The sequence below is a fragment of the Lissotriton vulgaris genome, chromosome 7 (genome assembly GCF_964263255.1).
Source record: "Lissotriton vulgaris chromosome 7, aLisVul1.2, whole genome shotgun sequence".
Lineage (NCBI taxonomy): Eukaryota > Metazoa > Chordata > Amphibia > Caudata > Salamandridae > Lissotriton > Lissotriton vulgaris.
The window spans coordinates 969,416,858-969,440,370 of NC_141695.1; the positions used below are offsets into that span (position 1 = coordinate 969,416,858).

A 23,513-nucleotide genomic window follows, 5' to 3' on the forward strand; every position below is an offset into this window, starting at 1 on the left:
TGAGTGTATAGTCTTGACTTGCTCCAACTGAACTAATAAGACCAGCACACCTGTTTCCAGTGAACTGAAGATAAATCCCAAGGAGGGACGGACACAGGATGCTCGCCAGGGCAGCAGGTGAAGTAGCCACACCAAGTGGATTGCGGACCCTAATGAAAGCGCATTACTGAAATCTGGCAGCTAGTTACTCACCTGAGAGTTGCTTCATGGTAACTCTTTTGTGAGCCAATTTAGTGATTCAGGAATAGGTGATACATAAGAGTTGGGTGAAGGGATATTTGTGAAGATGGAATTCCCCGCACAAGGCACTTGAATTTAATTAAGGGGAGTGCTTTATTGAACACCCCACCAGGCTTCCCTCACACCGTCACTCTCATCGAGCTCCTTTCAACATTCCACTGGAACCTTTCGCTCGTGGCTCATAGGCAGCTCGCGACATCCACGAGCTCAACCCCAGCTCAAGCGTTTACATCACAATATTTATTCTGTGTCCAGCTGATGTAGCCTTTGCTACTCGTGTGGCCTTTGAGCTGCGCCTGTATAATTTGCTGAGAGGGGTGTGAGCAATTCTCAGCTCTCCTGTGACCACACATTGAGCGCTAGCACTCTCTCGGCCTTAAACACAGATTTCACCCTTTTGTGGATTCACTGATAGCTGTGAACTGTAAACAGAAAAAAAATTGCCCTTTAAAAAGTGTGTGAATTGCGAGTGCGTCGGGAAAACGTAGGTGGAAAAGACGTGAAACATCGAAGGTTAAATAACCATGGATCTTTCTGTGTATTCAATGACTTGGTCTTGAAATAACAAGCTGCATGTTTCCACAGAAACCGATTACCTTCAAAATGGCCATTGGCAATTTGATTCGTAAATCACTCTATTCATTTGCTGGAAACAATAGACCTGTCAACCCTAATAGCCGTCAGTTGTTTCCCTCGGGGCCCAACATACGCAGTAGCTACCTCACAGGAGAAACGGTACACTTTTCTCTTCATTTTCGATATAAACTTCTGCTTTATGACAAGGCATTCATCATTTCGTACTATGCACTCGTGCGTTTAAGGTTCTATAAAATGCCCTGAGAGTTAGAATGTCAGGGGCTGGCGTTAAAGGGATGGCTTTTATAGCAGTAAGACGTGCTAATGGTTGCTATGGGAAGCTGAAAGAAATCCTGATTAAAAGAACCTGGGATATTTACTTTGGCATTGAGCAGAACGACTTACAACTCGTTTTTTTTTTGCAACTTTATTTAGCAGTTTTTGCGAAAAGTAAAGCAGAGCACAGAGTTCAATTCCATTACATATAAGATACATTCTCAACACAGTCATTCTAGCATAGTCATTAAGGCACAAGAGGACAACACAGCGTTAATCATAGCACAGCTGATATAGTCTAAAACCCCAGCAATTAATATGTCATTCCTTCAATCTAAGGGGACCCTTCCCGGCCCTCCCTTAGTCCACATATACCAAAAGTAGCTTCAGCTCCATTTATTATACTCATGTAGGACATACGCAGGCACACTATAAGTGCAGTGTCTCATTCAACCCACCCCTGTCGGTTCTATACCCTGCTCCTGTTGCGTAGGGGGGGCTTGCTGCTGTAATGCAAGGAAAGCTCGGAATGGTCCCCAAATGTCTTTAGGTCTGGAAGAAGGCGGAATAGTACCAGCATACAAATCACTCTTCATTGAACAGTTCGCTAAGCTTTGGATCCATCCAGTTGTCGTCGGTGCCCTCTTGCTTCCCCAATAAATTGCGACTTCTCCTTTAGCTAGGAGTAGGGAAATGACTTCTGCTTTAGCTAGGAGTAGGGAAATGGCAGCAAATCTGCGAACTTTCGGGGGAATCTGTACCACATATCCCAGTAGTGCTATCTCGGGTAAAGGCTCCATTGGGATCTGAATCATTCTGCTTAGAAGCTTATATACTTCTACCCAAAAAACGTGAATTCGCGGACAAGCCCAGGCAAGATGTGAAAGGTCCGCTTACGGGGACTGACAACGCTGGCAGGAGTGAGGTCTGGAGGGATCTATCTTGTGTGTTCGGGTGGGTGTAACATGGATTCTACGTAAGAACTTAAAGTGTATCAATTTATGTTTGCTGTTCAATGACACTGTTCTAGTACCCTTGCAGCAGGCCAACCACTGCTCGTCAGTGATTGGGTTGCCTTAATCCGGTTCCCATGCAGAGCGTACCCCCTACATCGTTCACTGGGACCAGGTCAGAGCAAGCCCTATACAACTGGGATATAAGATGGAGCTCGTTGCTGCTGCCTATCACCAATGTGAGGGGGGGGGAAATGAAGGGGGTTCCAGCGGGTAGTCCGGAGACCGGTCCCGCAACGCAGAGCGTAGCCTGGACAGAATGAACCTGTCCATAAACGTAGCTTCCAATCTGCTCAGTGTCATGGTGAATATGTATCCCTAAATATTTCACCGAATCAGTAGACCAGTCTAGTGGAAATTCCGGGGCCCAGCGGAGCGTCCCCACCGTAAGAGGAAAGATAACCGACTTGCGCCAGTTTATCCCCAGACCGGAGAAGGTGTTGAATCAGAGGATCTCTCTAAGTAGCCGGTCGAGGTTTGTTTGGGGGTCACGGACGTATAGGATTGTGTCATCTGCATATAGGGAAACTAATAGCAGGCCCGTGATGAATTGCAAGCCTCTGTGGAGGTGCTTTTCTTAAAAGTGTCTAATCAAAGGATCCATTGCTAAAATAAAAAATAAAGGGGAATGTGGACAACTCTGACGCGTACCACGTGACAAGGCAAAGGGAGCAGAGAGGGTACCATTTAATCGGCGTCTAGCTGTAGGTTGCGTGTATAACAGGGCTGTAGTGGCGATAAAGCCCTGGGGCATTCCCATGCGTTGCATTATAGAAAGAAAGAAGGGCCATTCTAGGGAAGCGAAAGCTTTTTCAGTGTCAAGTAGTATCGCTGCTGCAGGTACTTTCGGGTTTATTCTGTGCAAGGTGTTAAACAGGGTACGGAGATTGAAATCGGTGGATCGGTGCGGAATTTATCCTGATTGGGCAGGGGATATTATAGATTCCATGAGTAACGAGAGGCGACATGCCAGAGCCTTTGCGAAGATTTTGTAGTCTAAATTTAACAATGACAGTGGTCGACAGTGGTCGATATGAGCCACATTGAAGGGGATCCTTGCCGGGCTTAGGGAGCAGTATAATAACGGCTTCTCTCAGGGTAGGGGGAAGCTGTTGTTTCTCCAGAGCCTCTGCATAGACGTCTAGTAAGTGTGGGGTAAATAGATCTTTGTAGGCTTTGGGAAACTCACTTGTGAATCCATCCAACCAGGGGCTGTGGACGTGTTCAGGGCGGTAATAGCCTCATTTATAAGGTCAGCTGTGATGGGTTCTGCTAAGAAATCTTGCATGAATTTCACCAAATAAACTAACGCTATCTCTGAAAGTTATGCCTCTTGTCCAGAATGGTATGGCCCCAATTTGGTAGTGTATGGTGTCTTGAAATAGGACAAAATTCTTTCTAAATCAGTAGTGGGTCTGTGAGTGTGCTTCCTGACGTGGAGTGTAACTCTGTGACGTATGATTTCGTGTAGGGAGGTCTGAGCATTTGGGCTAGGACCCTTCCAGGGCGGTCCCCCGCTCCATAAACTTTGGCACTATGGTATTTCCCCAGCAGCGGTGCGTCCATTGGGGCGTAGGGGCGTAGCCCCACCAGCCCATGGACCCGCGGCTGCAAGTGTATAACAAGTGTATAATTAATTGTCACTGAACTAGTATTTTTAAAATACCACATCACATTTTCCGCCGGCGAATCCGGGCAGCACCCGACTGAAACGGGAGTGCGCTGTGCAGGGGGCTGGGCTGCGGGGATGGTCCAGGTCTTCGAGTGTTTGATTGACAGTCTGAGTCCATTGACGAGTCGAGTCCGGCATGAGACACTGCGGGCACATACCTAATGCGCAAGTGCTGCTCTGGGCTGAAACTAGCCCGAGCATGTGCATGAAAGTTCCCCCAACTAATGGCCCATTAGTAGAATAGTGACAGGGGAGTGCTGGGGAGCCCCGGCGTTAACAAGGGCGACAGGGCGAGCAGTCATTGTGCCCCCCAAGCCAATCCTGGCGCTGCATGCAGCGCCAGGATTGGCTGGTCACTGAAAAGCAGGGCAGGGCAATACATTATTGGATGCCGCGGTGGGTGGCTCAGCCGCACATCACAATGGCCAATCACTGTGTATGACTTCATGAAGTCATGCAGTGATTGGCCATTTGCGGCGCTGCTGACGACGTAGGAGGATGATCCGGTTCTGGGCTGACTCGCCTCGTCGTGGTGACGTGTTGTGGACTTTGGTCGTGTGCGCATCACCTGCCAGCCTCTGTCTGCTTTGCGGCCTGCTCATCGCCTGCTGTACAAGTCGATTTGACTACTCTTCTAGTGAGTATCTTGTTTAGAATGCCTTCCTTTAACTCATGGCAATCCTCTGTTATGCTTGTTACATATAATAGCTATGCTACTATGGTCCATATGTTACATCTAGGCTATGTTATGGTTCCTGCACTTCTTGTCTGCAGTATTTATCTGACTCTTGCGGATTCTTTTTCGTCCCTTTCTCCCGGGTAATTAGGTTTGGAACCGCCTTTACTTTTGTGAGCAGAGCCCGTGTGTGAGGGGTGTGGGGTGGTTGTGCTTGTGCTAGGACCCCAAGTGCCTCTTGTCAGCAGAAGTGGCTCAGCAGTACGTACAGTATGTGTCACTCTGTGGTTGTCACTCCCAGTCCGTAAACCGGGTCCTGACCTTTTCTGACAAGTGTGCCTCGACAATGCTTTGGAAGTCTCTTCTCGGAAGCCAGAGAGTGAGAGAGTGTCACCACGTGCAGTCAGTCCCCCGCGGATGTGCTCCGAGGCGCTCTGTTGTGGTTTGCTTCTCGACACCGAAGCTGCTGCGGCTTCTGCTTTTTATCCTTGTACGGCTCTCAAGGCCAGAATAAATCTGTGTTTCAAGTCAAGCAAGAAAACAAGGCTTGCCTTTGGTACCAGAAGCAAGTATATCGGATCCGCACTCCGTGCTCGAGCTGCTACCTGCAGAAAAGCGTCAATAATTGGTTTGTGCTGCCACAGAGGCGGCGGTGCGAGGCTTTCATCAGCGGGGCTTTCATGGGGTGTTTCATTCCCTCTCATGTCTTGAGGTCTGCATTCCTCTCCTCCACATGGACTTTGTGCTGTGTCTGCTGAGAGGCCTGTCCACTCAGCAGAAGGACGCAGTTTCAATACTTAGGCCTGCCTAGAGGAGGAAAGGCGCTCACGTGCTTCTCTTCTTCGCATATTAAGGTTCGCAAATTTCTGTTTTTACTAAAATCCACATACAAACACAGAAAAGAATGTTTGCCATCACTTCTACGCATATTAAGGTTCGCAATTTTCAATTGTTACTAAACTTCACATATAAATGCAGAAAATAATGTTTACCTGTCTATGTTTATTTTTTATAAATGGAAGCAAGGGGAGGTAGGTGTTTTGAGCTACTCTCAATGTTGTCAGTAATAACTGCCAGACCAACTGCAAAGACAATGTTTTTGTAGTTTTTGTATAGAGCTTTAAACCCCATTTGGGCCACCAAAGCGCATTTTCCGACAGGTGGCATCCTGCATCTTAGGGGAGTGTGTGGTTGTCAGAGTCCTGTGTTTGTTAGGAGCCTGTGTGGGGAGTTGTTTGGTGTCGTGCATGAATGAGGAGAGCTGCTTTTATCTTGTCTTGGGGCACAGTGCCTAGAAGCAGTGTCGGATTGGGACCACAAATAGGCCCAGGCACTCCCAAAAAAGTGGCTCATGTTTGCAGATGGTTACTGTGCAAACATTACGTCTATGAGGGGACCAATTTTAGGAGACGTTTGCACTAAGTTAAGTGCTTTAAAGCTCGTAAGAGGAGTAACTTTGGTTAAGATTGAAAATGACATTATTACACTGAAACTCATGCACAGGTCACATGATGTTCAGCTTCAGGTTTTAAATCTCCATCTCACCATTAAGCCCCTAAATCTTCAGCTCACCCGTAGGTCCCTCAGTCCCTATTCACCCTGAGATCCATGAATGTCCTTATCGCCATCATCCAGAGGTTTGCTGATGCTCATTTTCCACTGACCGACAGAGTGCCAAAAGATCGTGCTGACCCATAGGTCTAGAGATTTGTGTTCATCCTCAGGAACCCGGGATGCTTGCTCACATTCAGATCCCAAGTGTTTCACTCCTCAGCAGTTTATCCCCCAAACTACCCTCAGGATCAGTAAGGGCAGTTCCACCCTGAGGTGCCCAAGGCTCCTGTTCACTTTCAAATGACATTAGAATCGCTGTCACCCTTAAGTCACCTGTTATCTCTGCTCACCCGTAGGCCCTGTAGCTGTTGCTCACTCTTACCTGAAAGATCCTGGCCGCCATCATGTCTGTAAGGATTGTGTTCACCATTGTCAAGAGTCTCCAGACATGTCCAGTTTACCTCCCAATTCTACTGGTACTCTACTTACCCTGAGTGTCTCAAGCTCCTGCGCAACCCCAGAACTCCAATTCTTCACCCCATCTGAAATGTTCCTCTTACTCATACTTGGGTTCCCAGTAGCTGCCTTATTTATTAAAATCCCTTAGGCTGCTCCCCAAACTCAGTTCCTTGAGGCTCTTGCTATCTCTCAGTTACCTCTAAGGCTCTTGTCAGCCCCAGGTGCTTAACTTGCGCCAGTGGATGGTCAAGAGAAAGAAAGGCAGAAAAGGAAACAAGACTAAGGAAGAGAAAGATGGGGAAACAGTAACTTGGGAAAAATCAGGGGTGAAAAGGTACATGTAAGGGTGAGAAAAAGAGGCAGGAAGTGTGGAATAGTGGAAGAGGCATGAAGTGGATTTAGGCATATGCATCCTTGGTAACAAGCCACCTCGCCTTCAGCCACACCAGAGGCAAGACCATAAGAGAAACTATGATCTTTCTACATATTAAGCACTGAAAAGTCCCCATTCACACATCCACACTGAAGTCACTCAGTTATTCTGACCAGGGCCTGCCGCCCTCGAAGCCAAAGTCACCCCAGGCAAAATGTCTCAAACCAGCTCCACTGTGCAGGAATCAGCTACAAGAACAGACACGTGTGGGCTTTCAGCCCCCTAGCCTTCAACTCACCAGCAACATGCCAGTGTGGGAGAACTGGCACTCAGTCCCATGTTAGAAAAGCTCACTCATCCTGCTGAAAGAAGATTACACTGCCATTGTGCCTGATTGTATCTTCTCATGGCTGTATTAGTGCACTGCTGTGTGCCTGCTAGTAACATATTAGACTCTTGGTAAGTTTCAGCATTTTCTGAATTACAAGGTGCAGCTTGCTTCTTTATTGAGAAATGTTGGTCCTGTCACTTCTACTCTAAGAGCTCTGCCCTGGCTCCTTGTGCACCAAGACCTTTTCTTCAAGGCTCTCTGCCACAGAGGAGTTTTCAAATGTGGCCCCCTTTTTCCAAAGAGTGCTACTCCTGCCTCCCACCATATAGACTGGGGCGAACCCCCTATTGGAACAGTCACATTTTTATTTCAGATCGTCTCTTTAGGAGTCACCATTGTGATTGCAAAACATTGAGGTGCATTGGCGGGCCCCAAGTATTGGAACATCTTTAGGTGATGTCCAGTCATATGACTTTCTGAAAGCGCTTATGATCTTCTTTTTCTGCTATATTCACTTGCCTTGGGCTATAGGCACCCTTACCAGAGTTTAATGCTTATTGTGTTATCTTCTTTAGCCTGTCCTAAGGGTAGCTTAGAACATCTCACCTTCCTTTGTAATAAAAAAAATCATAAATCTATGTTTTTTAATGCATACGTACATGCACAGAGGGCTTTGGATCAGCCCTCTTCTGCTCTTTGTCAGTTGAACTGGCTTTCGCATTTTGCTTCCTTCCACCGCAGTCGCAGGCAGTGGGTCAACTCACCTCCTCTACTAGTTCTCTTGCATGGTGGGTGACTGCATTTTGACTACTGACGAGCACATGTCTGCCCAATAAAAGGTGCACTTCAATGTCAAGGCTGGTGGCCCAATACTTTACTTTTTGAATAAGTTTTTCTTTTCATTTATAATAATTATGTGATTTTGTTAGTCATCCTTGAGTGATTAAACTATACCACCAGCACTTTGTGCTAGACCCTCCACAGCCAATCAAAAGCAACAACCGCTTTCTCAGGTGGTGCTGCTTGGAGTGGGCATCCTCACCATTCAGTGTTTCGTCCTCTTTCTTTGCAGTATTCAAATAAAACGATTACTCCAGCATCACTCACATCGAGGCCCAAATCACATACACCTATTCAGGAACCATATGCCCCTTTTCCTGATAAATACTTCTAACCACAGATTTTTACCTTTACAATATTTCCCAGGCACTAGAGTCTCTCTCTCATACCGTCAAAATGAAGGGGGTCGGCGGAGGTAGTTTCTAGGGGGCCAACAGCATTTTTTTCTCCTGCCTTTGATTATCACTCTCTTTGCCTCTGCGCAGCAGCAGCTTTGTCAGATGCACAGCTGCTGACTGAGGTGTGCAGGCACCTGCTGCGTTGCATGATTTACGAATTAAGGTATGCTTCTCACCAGTGGGTGATTTCTGTGGTGCGAGAGCTTCATTTTCGGCTGTTGGTTGAAACTGCTGGAGGGTGGGTCCGGGTGTTTGCCTGTAGCTAGTGTGTGGATGACAACTACATGCAGTGTCCTGCCTCTGACTGCTCTGAGGCCAGTGTTCACGACAGAACAGTATATGGAAATGCCAGTCTATGCTTCCTCTAACGTGGGGCAAGCGAGCCAGACACATTTCTCTTATAGTCTGAATTCAGCACCTGAGCATAATAGGACTGAATGTATGTAGCTCTGTGGTTATACTGAATAAGCAGCTACCTATGTTATGCCATCTATTAATGTAATAACTGCATTTTCACAATTGCTTTATTAACCTTCCTGCTTTCTCAAATTTGCTTGAAAATGCACGATTTTTCTTCTTTTTTTCAAAAAATTTTTTGGGGGGGTAACCCCATCAAACCCCCCGTTTGGGGTTCGGGCTCGCTCGCTGCGCTCGCTCGCTATGGTGCAGTGTGCAGATCACTCTCCGCCCCACCACTTTAAAATCTCACCCACCGCCCCTGTATTTCCCCATATATAGAATTTCCTTGTCAGCTACTTCTCTGTATTCCAAGAGTAGAGCTGCCCTTTTCATGTTATACCCAGGGTTGGCACCTGTCCTCTGTAAAGCGTCCAATGGAGTCAGCTCATCTTCTAACCGGGAAAGTGTGTTACGTAAGTCTCGAAGTACCCCGGCACTTTTGGAAATACATATTCCCCTCATATAAGCTTTGAATTCCTCCCACAACACTGCCTCGGAGTCTACTGAACCTGTGTTTGTGTCAAAGTACTCTTCAATGGCTACATAAAGTTCCTGCCTAAACAGTTCGTAATCTAGAGCGCGACTTGGGAATCTCCACTGTCATTCAAACCCTTCAGGGCGGGGAATCAACAGTCCTAATAACACTGGGGAGTGGTCAGAATAAGATCTGGGTAATGTTTGTAACTTATGGAACCATCTGGAGAGTTCAGGGGAGGCCAACCAGTAGTCAAGTCGTGTCCAAGTGTCACTCGCGCCAGTGTAGTGTGTATAGGTGGTATGGTCTGGGTCGCGGACCCGTCCCAGGTCCAGTAGTGAAAAGTGGTCGCACATAGAATGCAGGGCTTTGCGTGCTCTTGGTTTCGGGTCAGGGGCTATTGAGGTGCTGTCGGAGGCAGGGTCGAACGTGACGTTAAAGTCGCTCCCCAGCAGAAGGGGTGTGGAGCCCAGTTGCAGCAGTTTCGCAAAGAGAGTGTGAAAGAAATCAGGGGAATCAATGTTAGGGCCATAGATGCACCCCAGTGCAATCTGGTAGTGAAAAAGCGCGCCTTCTACAATTACAAACCTACCGGACTCGTCATACACGACAGAATGGCATTTGAAGGGGAGTCGCTTATGAATAAGAATGGCCATGCCCCGAGCATAATTCTTTTATGCTGATGATACTCAGCTTGTGTTTTCTTTTAAAGACCACTCTGATAGCTCCATGGTTAATTTCCGCCACTGCCTGGTGAACATCGCCTCTTGGATGTCCTCCAACAATCTCAAATTGAATACAGATAAGACGGAGGTCTTATTTTTTAATCAGAAATCTCCAATTCCAGCCAATGCTCGGTGGCCGTCTGAACTTAATCCCCCCCCCAGATCTAGGTACACAATCGGCAAGTGACCTCAGATCAAATCATCTTTGCCTGATGCATGCCCCACGTTTTCGTCTTGCACGCACCTGGGGCCGGGCCTTTGCTGTGGTCACATCCAAACTTTGGAATCAACTACCGATGGAACTTAGATTTACTACATCTGAGCCTCTATTTCGGAGGAAACTTAAGACCTGGTTCTTCTCCATGATCTAGAGCTCACCGAATCCCTCTGGTTGCCAGTCGTCTGCAGCACCGGGACACTCCCGTTGGGGGTAGCCGCGCGCTTTACAAGCTTCTAAAATAAATAAATAATAAATAATTGCTATAATTGGCAAAGTAACAATTTGAGCCCCATGAGGATGCAAACCGGGACTTATCTCCGATAAGGATATGAGTCTCCTGTATGAGGGCGATGTCTACCCTGTGTCGGACCAAGTAGTGTACCACCTGCCGTCTCTTACGGGTGTCGTTTAAACCCCGAACGTTCCATGTAGCCAGGGTAATGGTGGAAGGGCCTGAGTTGTGACCTATTTGCGCCATATCTGCACATTGTTTGAAATAGTAAAGAATAACCAAGGCCTGTGTCCAACAAATTTGTCTGCAATTAGATAGAATATGAACTCAGTGCAATGCATGAACATCAATAGCCCTCCCGCCACCCCCCACCCAGCCTTCCCGCCCAATCGGAAAGGCAATACCTATTTTCCAGTAGTTACCCACAACACTTGACATCTATGTAAAGCAATACTTATGGGGTACATATTATCGTATTAAACACAATCTGTAGGTGTACACCAAAGGTGGGGACGTACACTATCCAACGGTCTAGTAACTAAGAACATATAATACTGTTTACCATACAAATCCCAGTATTTAGCTATGAAGAAACATTTGAGCGGCAATGAACACAAATTGAACAATCAGCCATGGCCCGAATTAGAAAACAGGTCCGCACTGGCATCAGACCCACACTTGGGGGGAGAGGAGGTAACAGCGTCAGAGGGGCATTTGTTATTAAGTTTGTAGATGTGGCAGAATTCTTGCACATCCGTCGGGGTTTCAAATATACGGACACGGCCATTGACCTCCACCCTTAACCTGGCAGGATACAACATGCCGTATTTTAGTCCTAGATTTTTAAGAGTAGCCTTAGCCCCTTAGAACTTTCTTCTAGCGTCTTGCACCATAGTGGTGAAGTCAGGGTACAACGACAGCTTGGAGCCTTGTCAGGTAAGTTCCCCCTTTTCTCAGGCCAGCCGTAACGTAGTGTCTCTGTCTCTGAAGTTCATTATTCTGGCAATAATGGGCCTGGGTGGGAGGCCAGGGTTGGGTCTTGGTCCGAGCGACCTGTGGGCGCGTTCCACCACAAAGCCCGGGGTGAAGGAAAGATCCACCAGGATCGTTTCCACCAAATTGTCCATGTGCCAAGTGGCCGTGGACTCCGGCACGCCCACGAGGCGGATGTTGTTACGTCAGCTCCTCGCTTCCAAATTCTCATTTTTGATTGCCACTTCCTTCAGTATTCTCTCCATACGATCAACTTTCTTCAGGGAGTGGGCCATTCCGTCTTCTAGGTCGGATGTATGGGATTCCAACACATCCAGGCGTCTGTCATGCACCTGGATCTTTGCCCCCAGGTCCGCCATGTCTTAGTCTAAGGTATCAAAGCGGACGTCCAGCAGCTTGAACCCTGCCCTCATCTCCAGAAGCAAAGGGCCCAGCTGGCCAGCGTCCTCCGCTGGTGTGATAGGTGCCTGTCCACCGGCCGCCATGTTGTTAGGTATTTCCCGATTTGCATCCACAAGTTTCTCAAAAGGGAGTTGGCGCTGTTTCAGATCTTTGCAGCCCATGCCGCACCAGCCTCAGATGGTCTGTGGGGGAGGCGAGCACGTGGAGCTGTGCAGGGAAGACTCTTAATGGAAATGTGGCCATTTATAATGGCAGTCCTACAGTGAGTCAAGTGGTAGTACTGGCGTGGACTGGCCCGCGTTTTAGTAGCAGTCCGTGATGGGTAGTGCTTGAAAGAACAGCAGACAGCAGTGATGACACGTGTGCAGTAGGACTTCACTTGCCCATGGTGTTAGCCAGCGCCGTACAGAACTGCCTTTCTGTGTAAGAATATAGCGCGCCCAGTGTTCAGGTCAGTGCTGCAGGGCTTTCCTTATAATGAAGGGACTGACGGCAGCGCAGCTGTGGCAGACGGCACGTCAGCTGTTGGGTGCCTGGCAGCGCGGGAGCCCGTGGCCGGGGAAGGGGCCGGGAAGGCAGCGCGGCCCGAACCACTGAACAATACTGCCCCCAAACTTCCAGGGGGGCCTGTGCGGTCTGCCGTGCCTCACTTCAAGTCAATAATCAGCCGTTATGTGCAGGCACGATGCCGGAGGCTCCCCTCCCCCTGCTGCAAAATCGCACGGCACCCGAGCACCGAGGCGGACCGCTCGGCGGAGGTCCGGTGATCCTCTTGGGGCCTCAAAACGCTTACCGCTGTGTGGAGCACGGGTCAGGCACCGCAGAATGGGCACCACCACTCACCGCACCGCCGAACTTCGAGCCTGCCGCCGGGAGGTACCGCCGGGAGCACTCATCAGGCTGCCATCTTGTAGGTCGCGCTTATGCGCGCTTCCACTCTTCTTCCCTGGATAACTTTGCCGCCAGAGCCCGTCATCAGTCCTCAATTTCACCAGTCGGTGCCACGCTGCTCCACCGGCGTTCCTCTGATTTTGGGCCGCCTAGGTAATCTGGAAATGTCGGATGGGTTATATAGATCTGGAGCGCTTCAGCCCAGCATGGCCATTCCGGTCGCCAGCTAAGCCACGCCCCTCCACTTACAACACAGTTTACAAGTTTACATGCAAGGTGAAATTGAATCCGTTAAACCAAAATATATTCCAAAAAATCAAGTAGGAAGAAATTAAACACAGTCCTCTGAAACAGCATTAGCGGAGCTTAAATAAAGTGAGATACGTACAACCAACTAAAATGCCATCACCATGGTGCTTAGGGGGTGTTCTAATGTCTACGTTGTTTAAACGTGAATAGGACATATGTGCGATTTGCACTGGACTCCCCCCCCATGGAAACCCTCAGAACCACCCCCTCCTTCCCCCTACCTCCTTCGGCGTGGCTGAATTGTGCAATCCTGGGCCAGTCAGTTTATCTCTCTAGCCCATATCTTCCATACCAGCACAGTAGAAAAAATCAAAGCACCATTATTGGCATCTGTATAAAACAAGCATTTGAAGTGCAATAGGTCTCATTTTACTGAAAGTTTGAGCTATTGGCATTGCATTATTATTTGCAACCCCAATAGGTCAAATTTCAGTAATGAGAGACCTACTGCATTGCGAATGCCTGCTTAATCTTGATCTTACCTCTGGGATCCCATGAGGTTCTTCAGCCGGCCAGTGCCTTGTAGAAAAGGGTCTAAATGTTACCCCTCCAGATAACAACATGGATGGACCCTGTATTTGCATGTGACAGGAAGTGAGGGGGTTGCAAGCGAGGAGTCGAGATGGCCATAGCTGGCCAACCAAAAAAATCAATTGGTGATGTCTTCTGGGAGTGAACCAAGCGGCAAAAGGCAGGACAGATGCACAATATTAACGAACCAGAAAAAATGAATTTCAAAAAGCAGCCCAACTAACCAACTAAAAGTGGTAGGCATGTCCAAAGTTCCAGATAGCCCATACACCGAACACAGCATGCCTTGTAGAGCAGCGCACACGCTGCCCAGGCTCAACCTAATGACAGTCACAAAATTGGAGGACACCGTTTTGGTCGGGCAAATTGTTTTTTCCATACCGTAGCATGAAAGTCAGTCAAGTAGCCAACATAGCCTTTTATATTCCAGCAGCTTTTGCAGCCTATTTTAAGAAGGGCTTTAAAGGCTTCACAGATATCTGGGTCTTTGATCTATGACGAAAGGGACAAAGTGGTCCTCATTAATTCAAGACCTCCCACTTAAGCGGAAGCCCTCCAGAAAAAACAATGAATCTAGGAAAAGAGACTCATGGTGTTCATATTCAAATATAGATATTATGTCAAGAGTTCATTATCACCCAAAGTTTGAAACACATTATTTCGACTATAATGCAAGATGTCTGTAGCAAAAAGGCTAAGCATAGCATAAATAGCATTTATCTTATGAAGGGACATTTCGACAGTAGTAGTTGGCAGTCAGAGATACAGGGTTAGTGGGAGGGCCCAGGTGTCTGTACATAATGAACTAAAAATGTGTCCTTTACTGTTACCATGAGTGTTGGTTGTCAGCACTCCTTTCACTTTAACTAAATAATACTTCTGGGAAAAGCCACCCAAGTATCTAAGGTAAAGGCTCATTGTAGCGGGGGTGATGGAGGAGAATGAGGGGCACGGAGACTGGAGCGTGGTAAATAGGGCTTTATTTTAATAAAGGTTTTTTTTCTCCTTTGTGAAGTTCTTTCTCTCGCAAGTATTGCAGGGTTGACTCCTCTTCCTCCTGGCTTGGTGTGGGGAGGGCTGCTCTCTTTATCAGTGTCCAGCGCTTCCTCGGTTACGCCACCGAAGTTCATGCGTGAAAAGTAAAAGAAGTGAGGACTGACGTTAGGAAAGGACCTTTAATAAAGTTTTCCCATGGGGAATGCCCGGGGTGTGCAGGGATCACCGTGTTTCATGCCACGAAGACAACTAGTGCACTGTGACGGTACAGCTATCTAAACAAACTAGCAGGCGTCCTAAGAAGCCGGCTCTATGCATTTTAGTCGGTATCTCCCCGCCTCCCAAACCACCCAGTAACGTGCTGCCGTACCTGTTGGAGCCACACTCCCTGGTGAGTGTGGCTGGGCGGCTCGCGTTGATGTTGGCCTCCTGGCTTTCCTTTTTCCTCTCCTTCTCCCGCCTCCGGTCTTTTGGAAACGTCTTCTCGGTTCTCTGCTACGTCCTTCGGCTTCCACACGAACTGCTCTCCCTCCTCCGGTCTTGGTCCGGTGATGTCACACGCCGTCCCTTTCCGGTGGTGAAGACGTCAGTCCGGGGTGTGGCTTCGTCCAGCACAGTCTCCCAGTTAAAGGAGCCGTCTCCTTTTCCAGCGTAGTCATCTGGCCAGCTATTCAGCGAGTCGTGGCCCGAGTTATCCTGGTGTGGGGAACAAGAGGGAGGGGCATCTACGTCAGAGACCCACCAGTCCACTACAGGGGTTCCTTCTACTGGAGGTACGCTCTCCCCGCTACACTCATTAATTTTTTTTAGAAAATGTAGATGTACGAATAAAACAATTTATTGAGAATTACCATTGTGCATCTGAAACTGTATGGATTTTCTTAACCAACTCAATTTAGTACCATTGCAAAAACATGAGTACGATTCACAAAGATTGTAGGAAAAGTACAGGTAGAGATCCTATCTTTTGCATGCATGCACTTAGAAAGCTGTGCCAGGAGCACGTTTCTAGGTGTACTTCTAGGGATGCCATGTGACATTCCAAACGGTTTCCTGTTAAACCGTCACCAGCGCGGACACATGTTTTTTTTTCACTGTAAAAAAAAAAATTCCCTACAGAGAACACCCTTTCAATACATATCCACCAAATCTAGGGGTGATCCATTTGCCTTCCCACTCTGGAGTAACACATATTTTAGCTGGAGTAAATATCCTAGGGCCACATGTACGAAGCAATATTCCTGTCACAAATGGGCCGGTTCACAAAATGGGGCTGTGTGCGACAGGAAAAATGCATTTTGAGATATTCAAAGCCTAAAATGTGATTCGGTAACTTGTTACCGAATCGCAATTTGGGTTTTGCGATGCGGTATTAGTAAGGGGCATTTTAAGGGTATCCCTCCCTAATACCGAATCGCACGGGTATGTATGAATGTTTTGCAGCCTGAAATGGGTTGCAAAACATTTGCTTTTTATGGTTTACTTCCTGGGTCGGAAAGCTAACCGACTGGTCATTCCGTCTGGCTTCCGATAGGTTCCAGGAGCTCATCAGCTAGTCCGAAGCCAGCCAGTAATCTCATGGGCAGGCCTTTCCGAACTTGAGATTACGTAGCATGGTTTCCGCCATAGTTTCCTTGCCAGCCTGTCCCACAGGGAAACCATGTCAGAAAGCATGTTTGGGGCCCCCAGCAGGGCCCCCTTAGGAGTGTGGCCTCTGGTTGGTGGCCGCCAGGGCACCTATGGCGCCCTCCTATTGATCCCTTTACCCGTGGCAAGCACATCGAGGTGCCTGCCACAAGGAGCAGTGATGATCCACACCTTTCATGTCCCTATGGGAGCATGCATTACGGCCGGTTTCCGGCCGTAATGCATGCTCCCATAGGGAAATGGAGGAATGCGACCGAACACTAATTAGGTCATCAGGACCACCGACCGGGTGTTGGTCAGTCCCAGGACCGAGTCGGTGTTCCGCCTGACATCGAAATCGGCCCCTTAATTCTTTGAGGCAATCCTATCGCTCATCTGTGATCATTCAGTACACCAAACAAAAGTATGTATCACAATAGTACCCAAAGAAAGTTCCAGCAGTTATGAAGCGTTTTCTTGTTGATCGCTTCAATTTATTTTACTTAGGGGTCAGTATTGTATTTCTACAATAATCACATCTCGACACAAATACACTGAAAATAATGGTGGTAAGAAAAAACGACCCACGTTTAGAAGCACGAAAACATATTTATAATCCCCGAGGCCTGCTCCCCGATTTTAGGCTCCAGTCCTCTCTTGGCCAGTTAGTGACTGCTCCGGTGCATTGTTGAGAAACCGGCATGCCTTCTCGGAAGACTATTCGCCACAGCCGTGTTTTATGGGTACTTTTGAGCAGAGACATTGATTGTATAGCAGGCCTTCAGCTCGATTGCCAGTTTGTAGCATTCCTGGGTGGGTGGCAGCGGGTGACCAGGTTCGCTCAGCAACTTCCATCTTGATCCTGGTGGGGGAGAGGGGGGGCATTTGACCCCATGCTGGGCTGCATGCAAGGGCCTGGCGAATATACAGGAAAGCCGCCGGGGCACATAAATTAGCCGATTTTAACATATGCTATTTTTAACGCTTAGAACGACTCAAGTATGGTATTTGGTGCTACATAAAACCGGTTGACAGGCCGCCTTTGGTAGGTTTAATCATATAGGTGTCCTTCTATCCCCGTCAGTCATCCTTCCCTGAAATCATCAGTCTGGGTGAGTCTGCGGGACCCTGGTGAGGTGTTAAGGGCTCCCTTGCACACATACCGAGGGAGATGACAGAAGGTTACGGGAGTTGGGCTATGGGGAGTGGTTGTCTGGGGTGGTGTCAATCCTTGTACACAGAAACCTGTGGGTTCCCCCTAGCCCGGGTAGCAAACAAAACGCCTTATGAGAAAAACACACCACACACACTCCTCTCTGGCATGATCCTATTTTGGCTGCAGACCTGCATTACACAAAAACGCTGCCTGCATGATAGCAACTAATACCCTACAGACTACCCTGGCTTCCGTCCCTCAGAGGGCGAGGCCACCGAGCAAGTGATAAACTACCCGCCGTATTCATGCTTCGATTTAAGCCTCAACTAACGTGCGCCACAAACAGATAAAAAAACAAATGAATCATACCTGCCAACAGACGTGCTCCCGACTCGACTTCTTCCGGCGGCGGTCGTCCAGAAATGGCGACACAAACGCGGCACCATTTTTGTGATTCGGGGGCGTACTTTTAGCAGTTGCGTGACGGATGACGTCACGGCTAAAAAACTGCAAAAAACACGCCCCCGAATCGCAAAAAGACGGGGCTTCAACAGAGTGACGCCCCTGTCCTTCAATGGCTGGCCTCCGTTTAGGAAGCCAGCCAATGGAGAAGAGGGGCGGGTTCAAGCCCCACTGTAGCCAAAACATAAAATCTTGGGTCCCACCCACACTGCTTACACAGTGTGACGCTAGACCCGAGACCTAACAAATGCTTTTACCATTCATGCTTTTAAAACAAATTGTTATTCATTTGACAGTACAATGTCAATCGTAAACAAATTGAGGGGAGTGAAGAGGTGCTGTAGAGCATGCCCTCCCATGACAGAACTATAGACAAATTATAGAGCTCAACTCGATTGGAATAATATAAGAACCCTTTCGTCGACCTATAGAAAAGAATCCTTTTGCTTTAAAGAACTCTTACCCACCATGGGTACCCCTTGGTGGCATGCTGCATCATAGAGTCACTTGGGTGTGCTACAAACTATGAAATGCAAAGAAGCACTTTGTTTTAAAAGGAATAGGGTAGTGATTGGGATTAGGGTTACTCGTAAAATGTCAAACGTAAGCATTCTGAAAACTTGGCAGTTATGACATTTACATGGAGAAGTGTGGCTCAATGGTTAGAGCGGCAGACCCTGATGCAGAGGTCTAGCCCGGGACCAGGAATTCCCCGCCTCGGCGGGTCTTGGGCTCAAAAATTCCACAGACCTGATAATTCTCGCCTCAGTGCCTATTCCAATCATGGAGTCCCACTCTGCAACTCTGGGCAAAAGCTTGCTTAATCTCCACAACGGCCCCCACAACGCTAAGGATGCCTGGCCTCCACCTTGGGGGTGCCCAGGAGTGGACGCCTCACAGGGAAAGCCAGGATGGGTTCCACAGCGGTATGTACCCACGCGCAGCGTCCACGCGCTACGGACACACCGAAGGTGCGCCAAAGGTACGCCCGTCCGCGCCTGGACCGCGCCCAGCGCCATACCCCCTGCCCCTCGCGCTGCCCAGCCCCCCCGCGTTATCTACGATGCCGCCACCCTCCTAGCCCTAAACCCCGGTCGCGCCCCCAACTGCGTCCAAGCCGCTCCTGGACGCACCCATGGACCGTTCTCCTGCCTCTCCTGCAAATTTAGCGGCACCGACAACATCTCCGCTGCGTCCACAACACAGATTCCCGACCCCAACCACCTAGAATGCATCCTTCTCAACACCCGCTCGGTCCACAGGCACGCCATTGACCTTTGGAACCTACTAGACACCATCTCTCCTGACGTCGCCTTCCTAACGGAAACATGGATGAACGCTTCCTCCGCCCCCGACATCGCCATCGCTATCCCTGATGACTATAAGATCACACGCAAGGACCGCACCGACCATACAGGAGGAGGAATCGCTATCGTCCATAAGAAATCAATCCGCATCTCAACCAGCTCTGACGCCAACCTCGCTAACTCCGAACACCTTCACTTCCAGATCCACATCGACCCCAAAACCACACTCCGAGGCACTCTCCTCTACAGACCACCAGGACCCCGCGCAAAATTCAGTGAAGACATCACGGACTTCATCACCCCACACGCGCTCCCCTCCAAAGACTACATCCTTCTGGGAGACCTCAACTTCCACCTTGAAAAGATCAACGACCGCAACACCGCCACCCTCTTGGACAACCTCGCCAACCTCGGACTTAAACAACTGGTCACTTCCCCCACCCACATCGCAGGTCACACACTCGACCCCATCTTCACCTCCAGCAATCATGTCTCCTTCAGCCACACTACGAATCTCCTCTGGACTGACCACAGCTGCGTTCACTTCACCTACAACAAGCCGAAACCCACCATCCACCTCCAACCAACTCTACAAAGAAACTGGAACAAAATCACCACGGAGAAGATCTCCACATCACTCCTTCAAACCTCCCCAGCCCTCTCTTCTAACGCCAACGAAGCCGCCTCCAACCTCACCCTCTGGCTATCCAACACCGCCGACACCTTAGCACCACTGAAAAAACGTCAACACAAACCTAGCACCAAGAAGGCCTCATGGTTCAACGATGACCTCAAGAATTCCAAGAAACTGTGCCGCTCCCTTGAAAAGGCCTGGAAAAAAGACCCATCCACCAACACCAAGGACGCCTTCAAAAGCGCCATCCGTACTCACCACCAACTGATCCGAAAAGCCAAGAAAACAGCATTCAAGGATCGACTTGACAACAACGCCCACAACAGCAAGGAACTTTTCAACATCGTCAAGGAATTTTCCAACCCCTCGGCCAACTCCAACGACATCACCCCCACTCAAACCCTCTGCGATTCCCTAGCCTCTTTTTTCCACAACAAGATTGCTGACATCCACAACAGCTTTGACAACCAACCCCGAAGCCAACCCACCCTACCATCAGCCGACCATCTTCCCCTCGTTAACACCCTTAACGCCTGGAACCCAATCTCCACTGAGGACACCATCCGCCTGATGAATTCCATCCACTCTGGATCCCCCACAGACCCATGCCCTCACCACATCTTCAACAAAGCAGACTCCATCATAGCTCCGCACCTCCGAGACGTCATCAACTGCTCCTTCAACTCCGCTACCTTCCCAGAAGACTGGAAACACGCTGAACTCACCGCCCTTCTGAAAAAACCAACAGCAGACCCCACCGAACTCAAAAACTACCGCCCCATCTCGCTTCTTCCATTCCCGGCCAAAGTCATCGAGAAAGCCGTCAACAACCAGCTCTCCGCCTTCCTCGAAGCCAACAAATCTCTCGACCCCTCACAATCTGGCTTCCGAGCCAAACACAGCACTGAGACCGCCCTCATCGCAGCAACAGACGACATTCGAACTCTACTGGACAATGGAGACACAGTCGCCCTCATCCTCCTCGACCTCTCTGCAGCCTTCGACACAGTCTGCCACAGCACCCTTTTACAACGCCTCAGAAACATCGGAATCCAAGGAAAGGCACTGGAATGGATCACCTCGTTCCTCACCGGAAGAACCCAGAGAGTCCGCCTCCCACCATTCAAGTCCGAGGCCTCTGAAATCATCTGCGGCGTACCACAAGGATCCTCACTCAGTCCCACCCTCTTCAACGTATACATGAGCCCCCTCGCGGCCATCGCCCGCCAACACAACCTCAACATCATCTCTTACGCGGATGACACTCAACTGATCCTATCTCTCACCAAGGACCCCAGCACCGCCAAAACTAACCTACACGAAGGAATGAAAGAAGTCGCCGAATGGATGAAACAAAGCCGTCTGAAACTGAACTCAGACAAAACAGAAGTCCTCATCTTAGGTAAATCCCCCTCTGCATGGGACGACTCCTGGTGGCCGGAAGCCCTCGGAAAGGCACCCATCCCGACAGACCACGCACGGAATCTTGGCGTCATCCTGGATTCTTCACTCTCTATGAACAGACAAGTCAGCGCCGTATCCTCTTCCTGCTTTAACATTCTTCGCATGCTCAGAAAAACTTTTCGCTGGATCCCCACCGAAACAAGGAAAACAGTCACCCATGCCCTGGTCACGAGCCGACTGGACTACGGAAACACCCTCTACGCAGGTACCACCGCTAAACTCCAGAAGAAACTACAACGAATCCAAAACGCCTCAGCCAGGCTCATATTAGACATCCCACGCAACGAACACATCTCTGGTCACCTCAAAGACCTCCACTGGCTACCCGTCAATAAGAGGATTACTTTCCGTCTGCTTACCCACGCACACAAATCACTCTACGACATCGGACCAGATAGCCTCAACTCTCGACTGTCCTTCTACACCCCCTCCCGCCAACTTCGCTCTTCCAACCAAGCCCTCGCCACTGTACCTCGCATCAACAAGACCACCATGGGAGGCAGATCCTTTTCATACCTAGCTGCCACAACATGGAACTCACTCCCCGCTTACCTTCGCCTCACCCAGAATCACCTAGCGTTCAGAAAACAGCTTAAAACGTGGATTTTTGACAAATAATCCTCCTCCCCTTCCTAAGCGCCTTGAAACCCTCTGGGTATGTAGTGCGCTATATAAATTTTATGACTTGACTTGACTTGACTATTTGTACAAGCGCCTTAAGACCCTTGCGGGTGAGTAGTGCGCTATACAAGTATCAATTTACATTTTTACGTGCCTCGTCATGGTTAGGAGGATACAACAGTACTGCAAATGAAGGCAGAATAGGTTTTCTCTCTTAAACAAATTTTGAAGAGCAGCAAGCAACGAAGCATGGACTCTAAATGCACATAAAGTAAGACATATTTCAATAACAATGTAACACGTACATTATTTTGGACATAAATTGTGCATGGTCGTGTAGGTTTCAAAATGCTCTAAGAGTATTTTGCCTGACCCGAACGATATATTTCAAATAGGATCTAATGGTTTTCTTTTATAAACAACAACAAATAAATTATAAACAAGCAGAAAGGTACATTCTAATATAAAACAGCCTCATTAACAGAGGGACATCGTTATAACGTCATCTACTAAAAAGCACCGTGGGCTTAGGGGCCGTGGGGGAAACTACGAGTTATATCACTTCTGGTTTTGCAGTGTGGGGTATGCTGAAGACAATATCGCTAGCCAAATAATGGAAACGGATTGTTAACAGCAGCAGATCGCTCTGGAGACATGATGCATATCGTATAAGTTTCCTTGAAGGGCTGTAGACTGCGCCGCAAACACTGTGGGGGCTCTTGGTCCCCTTTGTCTGTTTAGTAAAAACGATAAAATATAACATTACAATTGCGGGTTCCACTCCTGTGACGCTCGAATGATGTATTAGCGGCAAACCACTCTAATATGGCCGCCAAATACATGGGTAAAGAAAAGGGAGGGACTAAAACTAAGCAACTAGCGTGAATGTAGCAAGCAAGGAGCCATGTTTGAAGATGTTGAAACTTGTATCCTAAACTGAAATGCAAACGGTCGGAGAAATCTTCCAGCTTCAGTTTTTGTAATAAGCTTGTTTCTCTTCTTAAACGCGCCCTCCCCCCCGTCCCCTGAAAAAAAATTAGATGTGTCGTGTGTGTGAAATTCTGTTTTGGTTTAGTTTAAAGATCGCATCAACCATTGAACATTGAATTTAACTCTGCTATGAATACTTTTTTCATTCAAGTTCCTGTCCTATTGAGTTGCTCCTCCTCCTGATTGTAATGCACCTTACGAAGTTGTCCGACTTGTTTACCAATTGGTTGCGCTCGCGCTGTTGGGGATTCACTGTTCAGTCCTTGTGTTTCCTTGGTTTTGCATTAGTCTTCCTTCAGTGTTTACTCCCCCGTCTCCAATGGGCGTGGGATTCGTCTTGTGCTTGCGTTTTTGGTACCTAGATCTGCTATAACGGAGTTAGAAGGCTGCAGAACTGGTTTGTTTGTGCTTTGGAACGTAGTGCTGCAGAGGTTGAGGAATACGAGCCAAAGTATACACTGTGCTGAGCGGCGGTTCGGAGGAATGGTGGGCCGCCACAAGGAGGTGAAGATCCACTTCCTGCCTGGGCACGTCCAGGTGTTAGAGGTGAGGGGATGGTGGAGAAATTTCAGTGGCATTTTGCCAATGTCGCCAGCACATACATTGAAAGAG

At 48.5% G+C, this 23,513-nt stretch overlaps 1 protein-coding gene across 2 annotated transcripts in view; it reads left to right on the forward strand.

Moving 5' to 3' along the window:
• Positions 1–23,513, forward strand: part of MAT2B (methionine adenosyltransferase 2 non-catalytic beta subunit) — a 331,869-nt gene that overhangs the window by 78,606 nt on the left and 229,750 nt on the right. Inside the window, exon 1 of one of the 2 annotated variants that reach the window (XM_086931407.1) lies at positions 23,156–23,447. The exons of the other annotated variant lie outside the window; for it this stretch is intronic. Coding sequence (XP_086787533.1) covers positions 23,385–23,447 — 63 coding nt within the window. The 5' untranslated portion in view covers positions 23,156–23,384. Of the gene's footprint in view, positions 1–23,155; positions 23,448–23,513 lie in introns of those variants that run through there. 2 annotated transcript variants of the gene reach the window in all.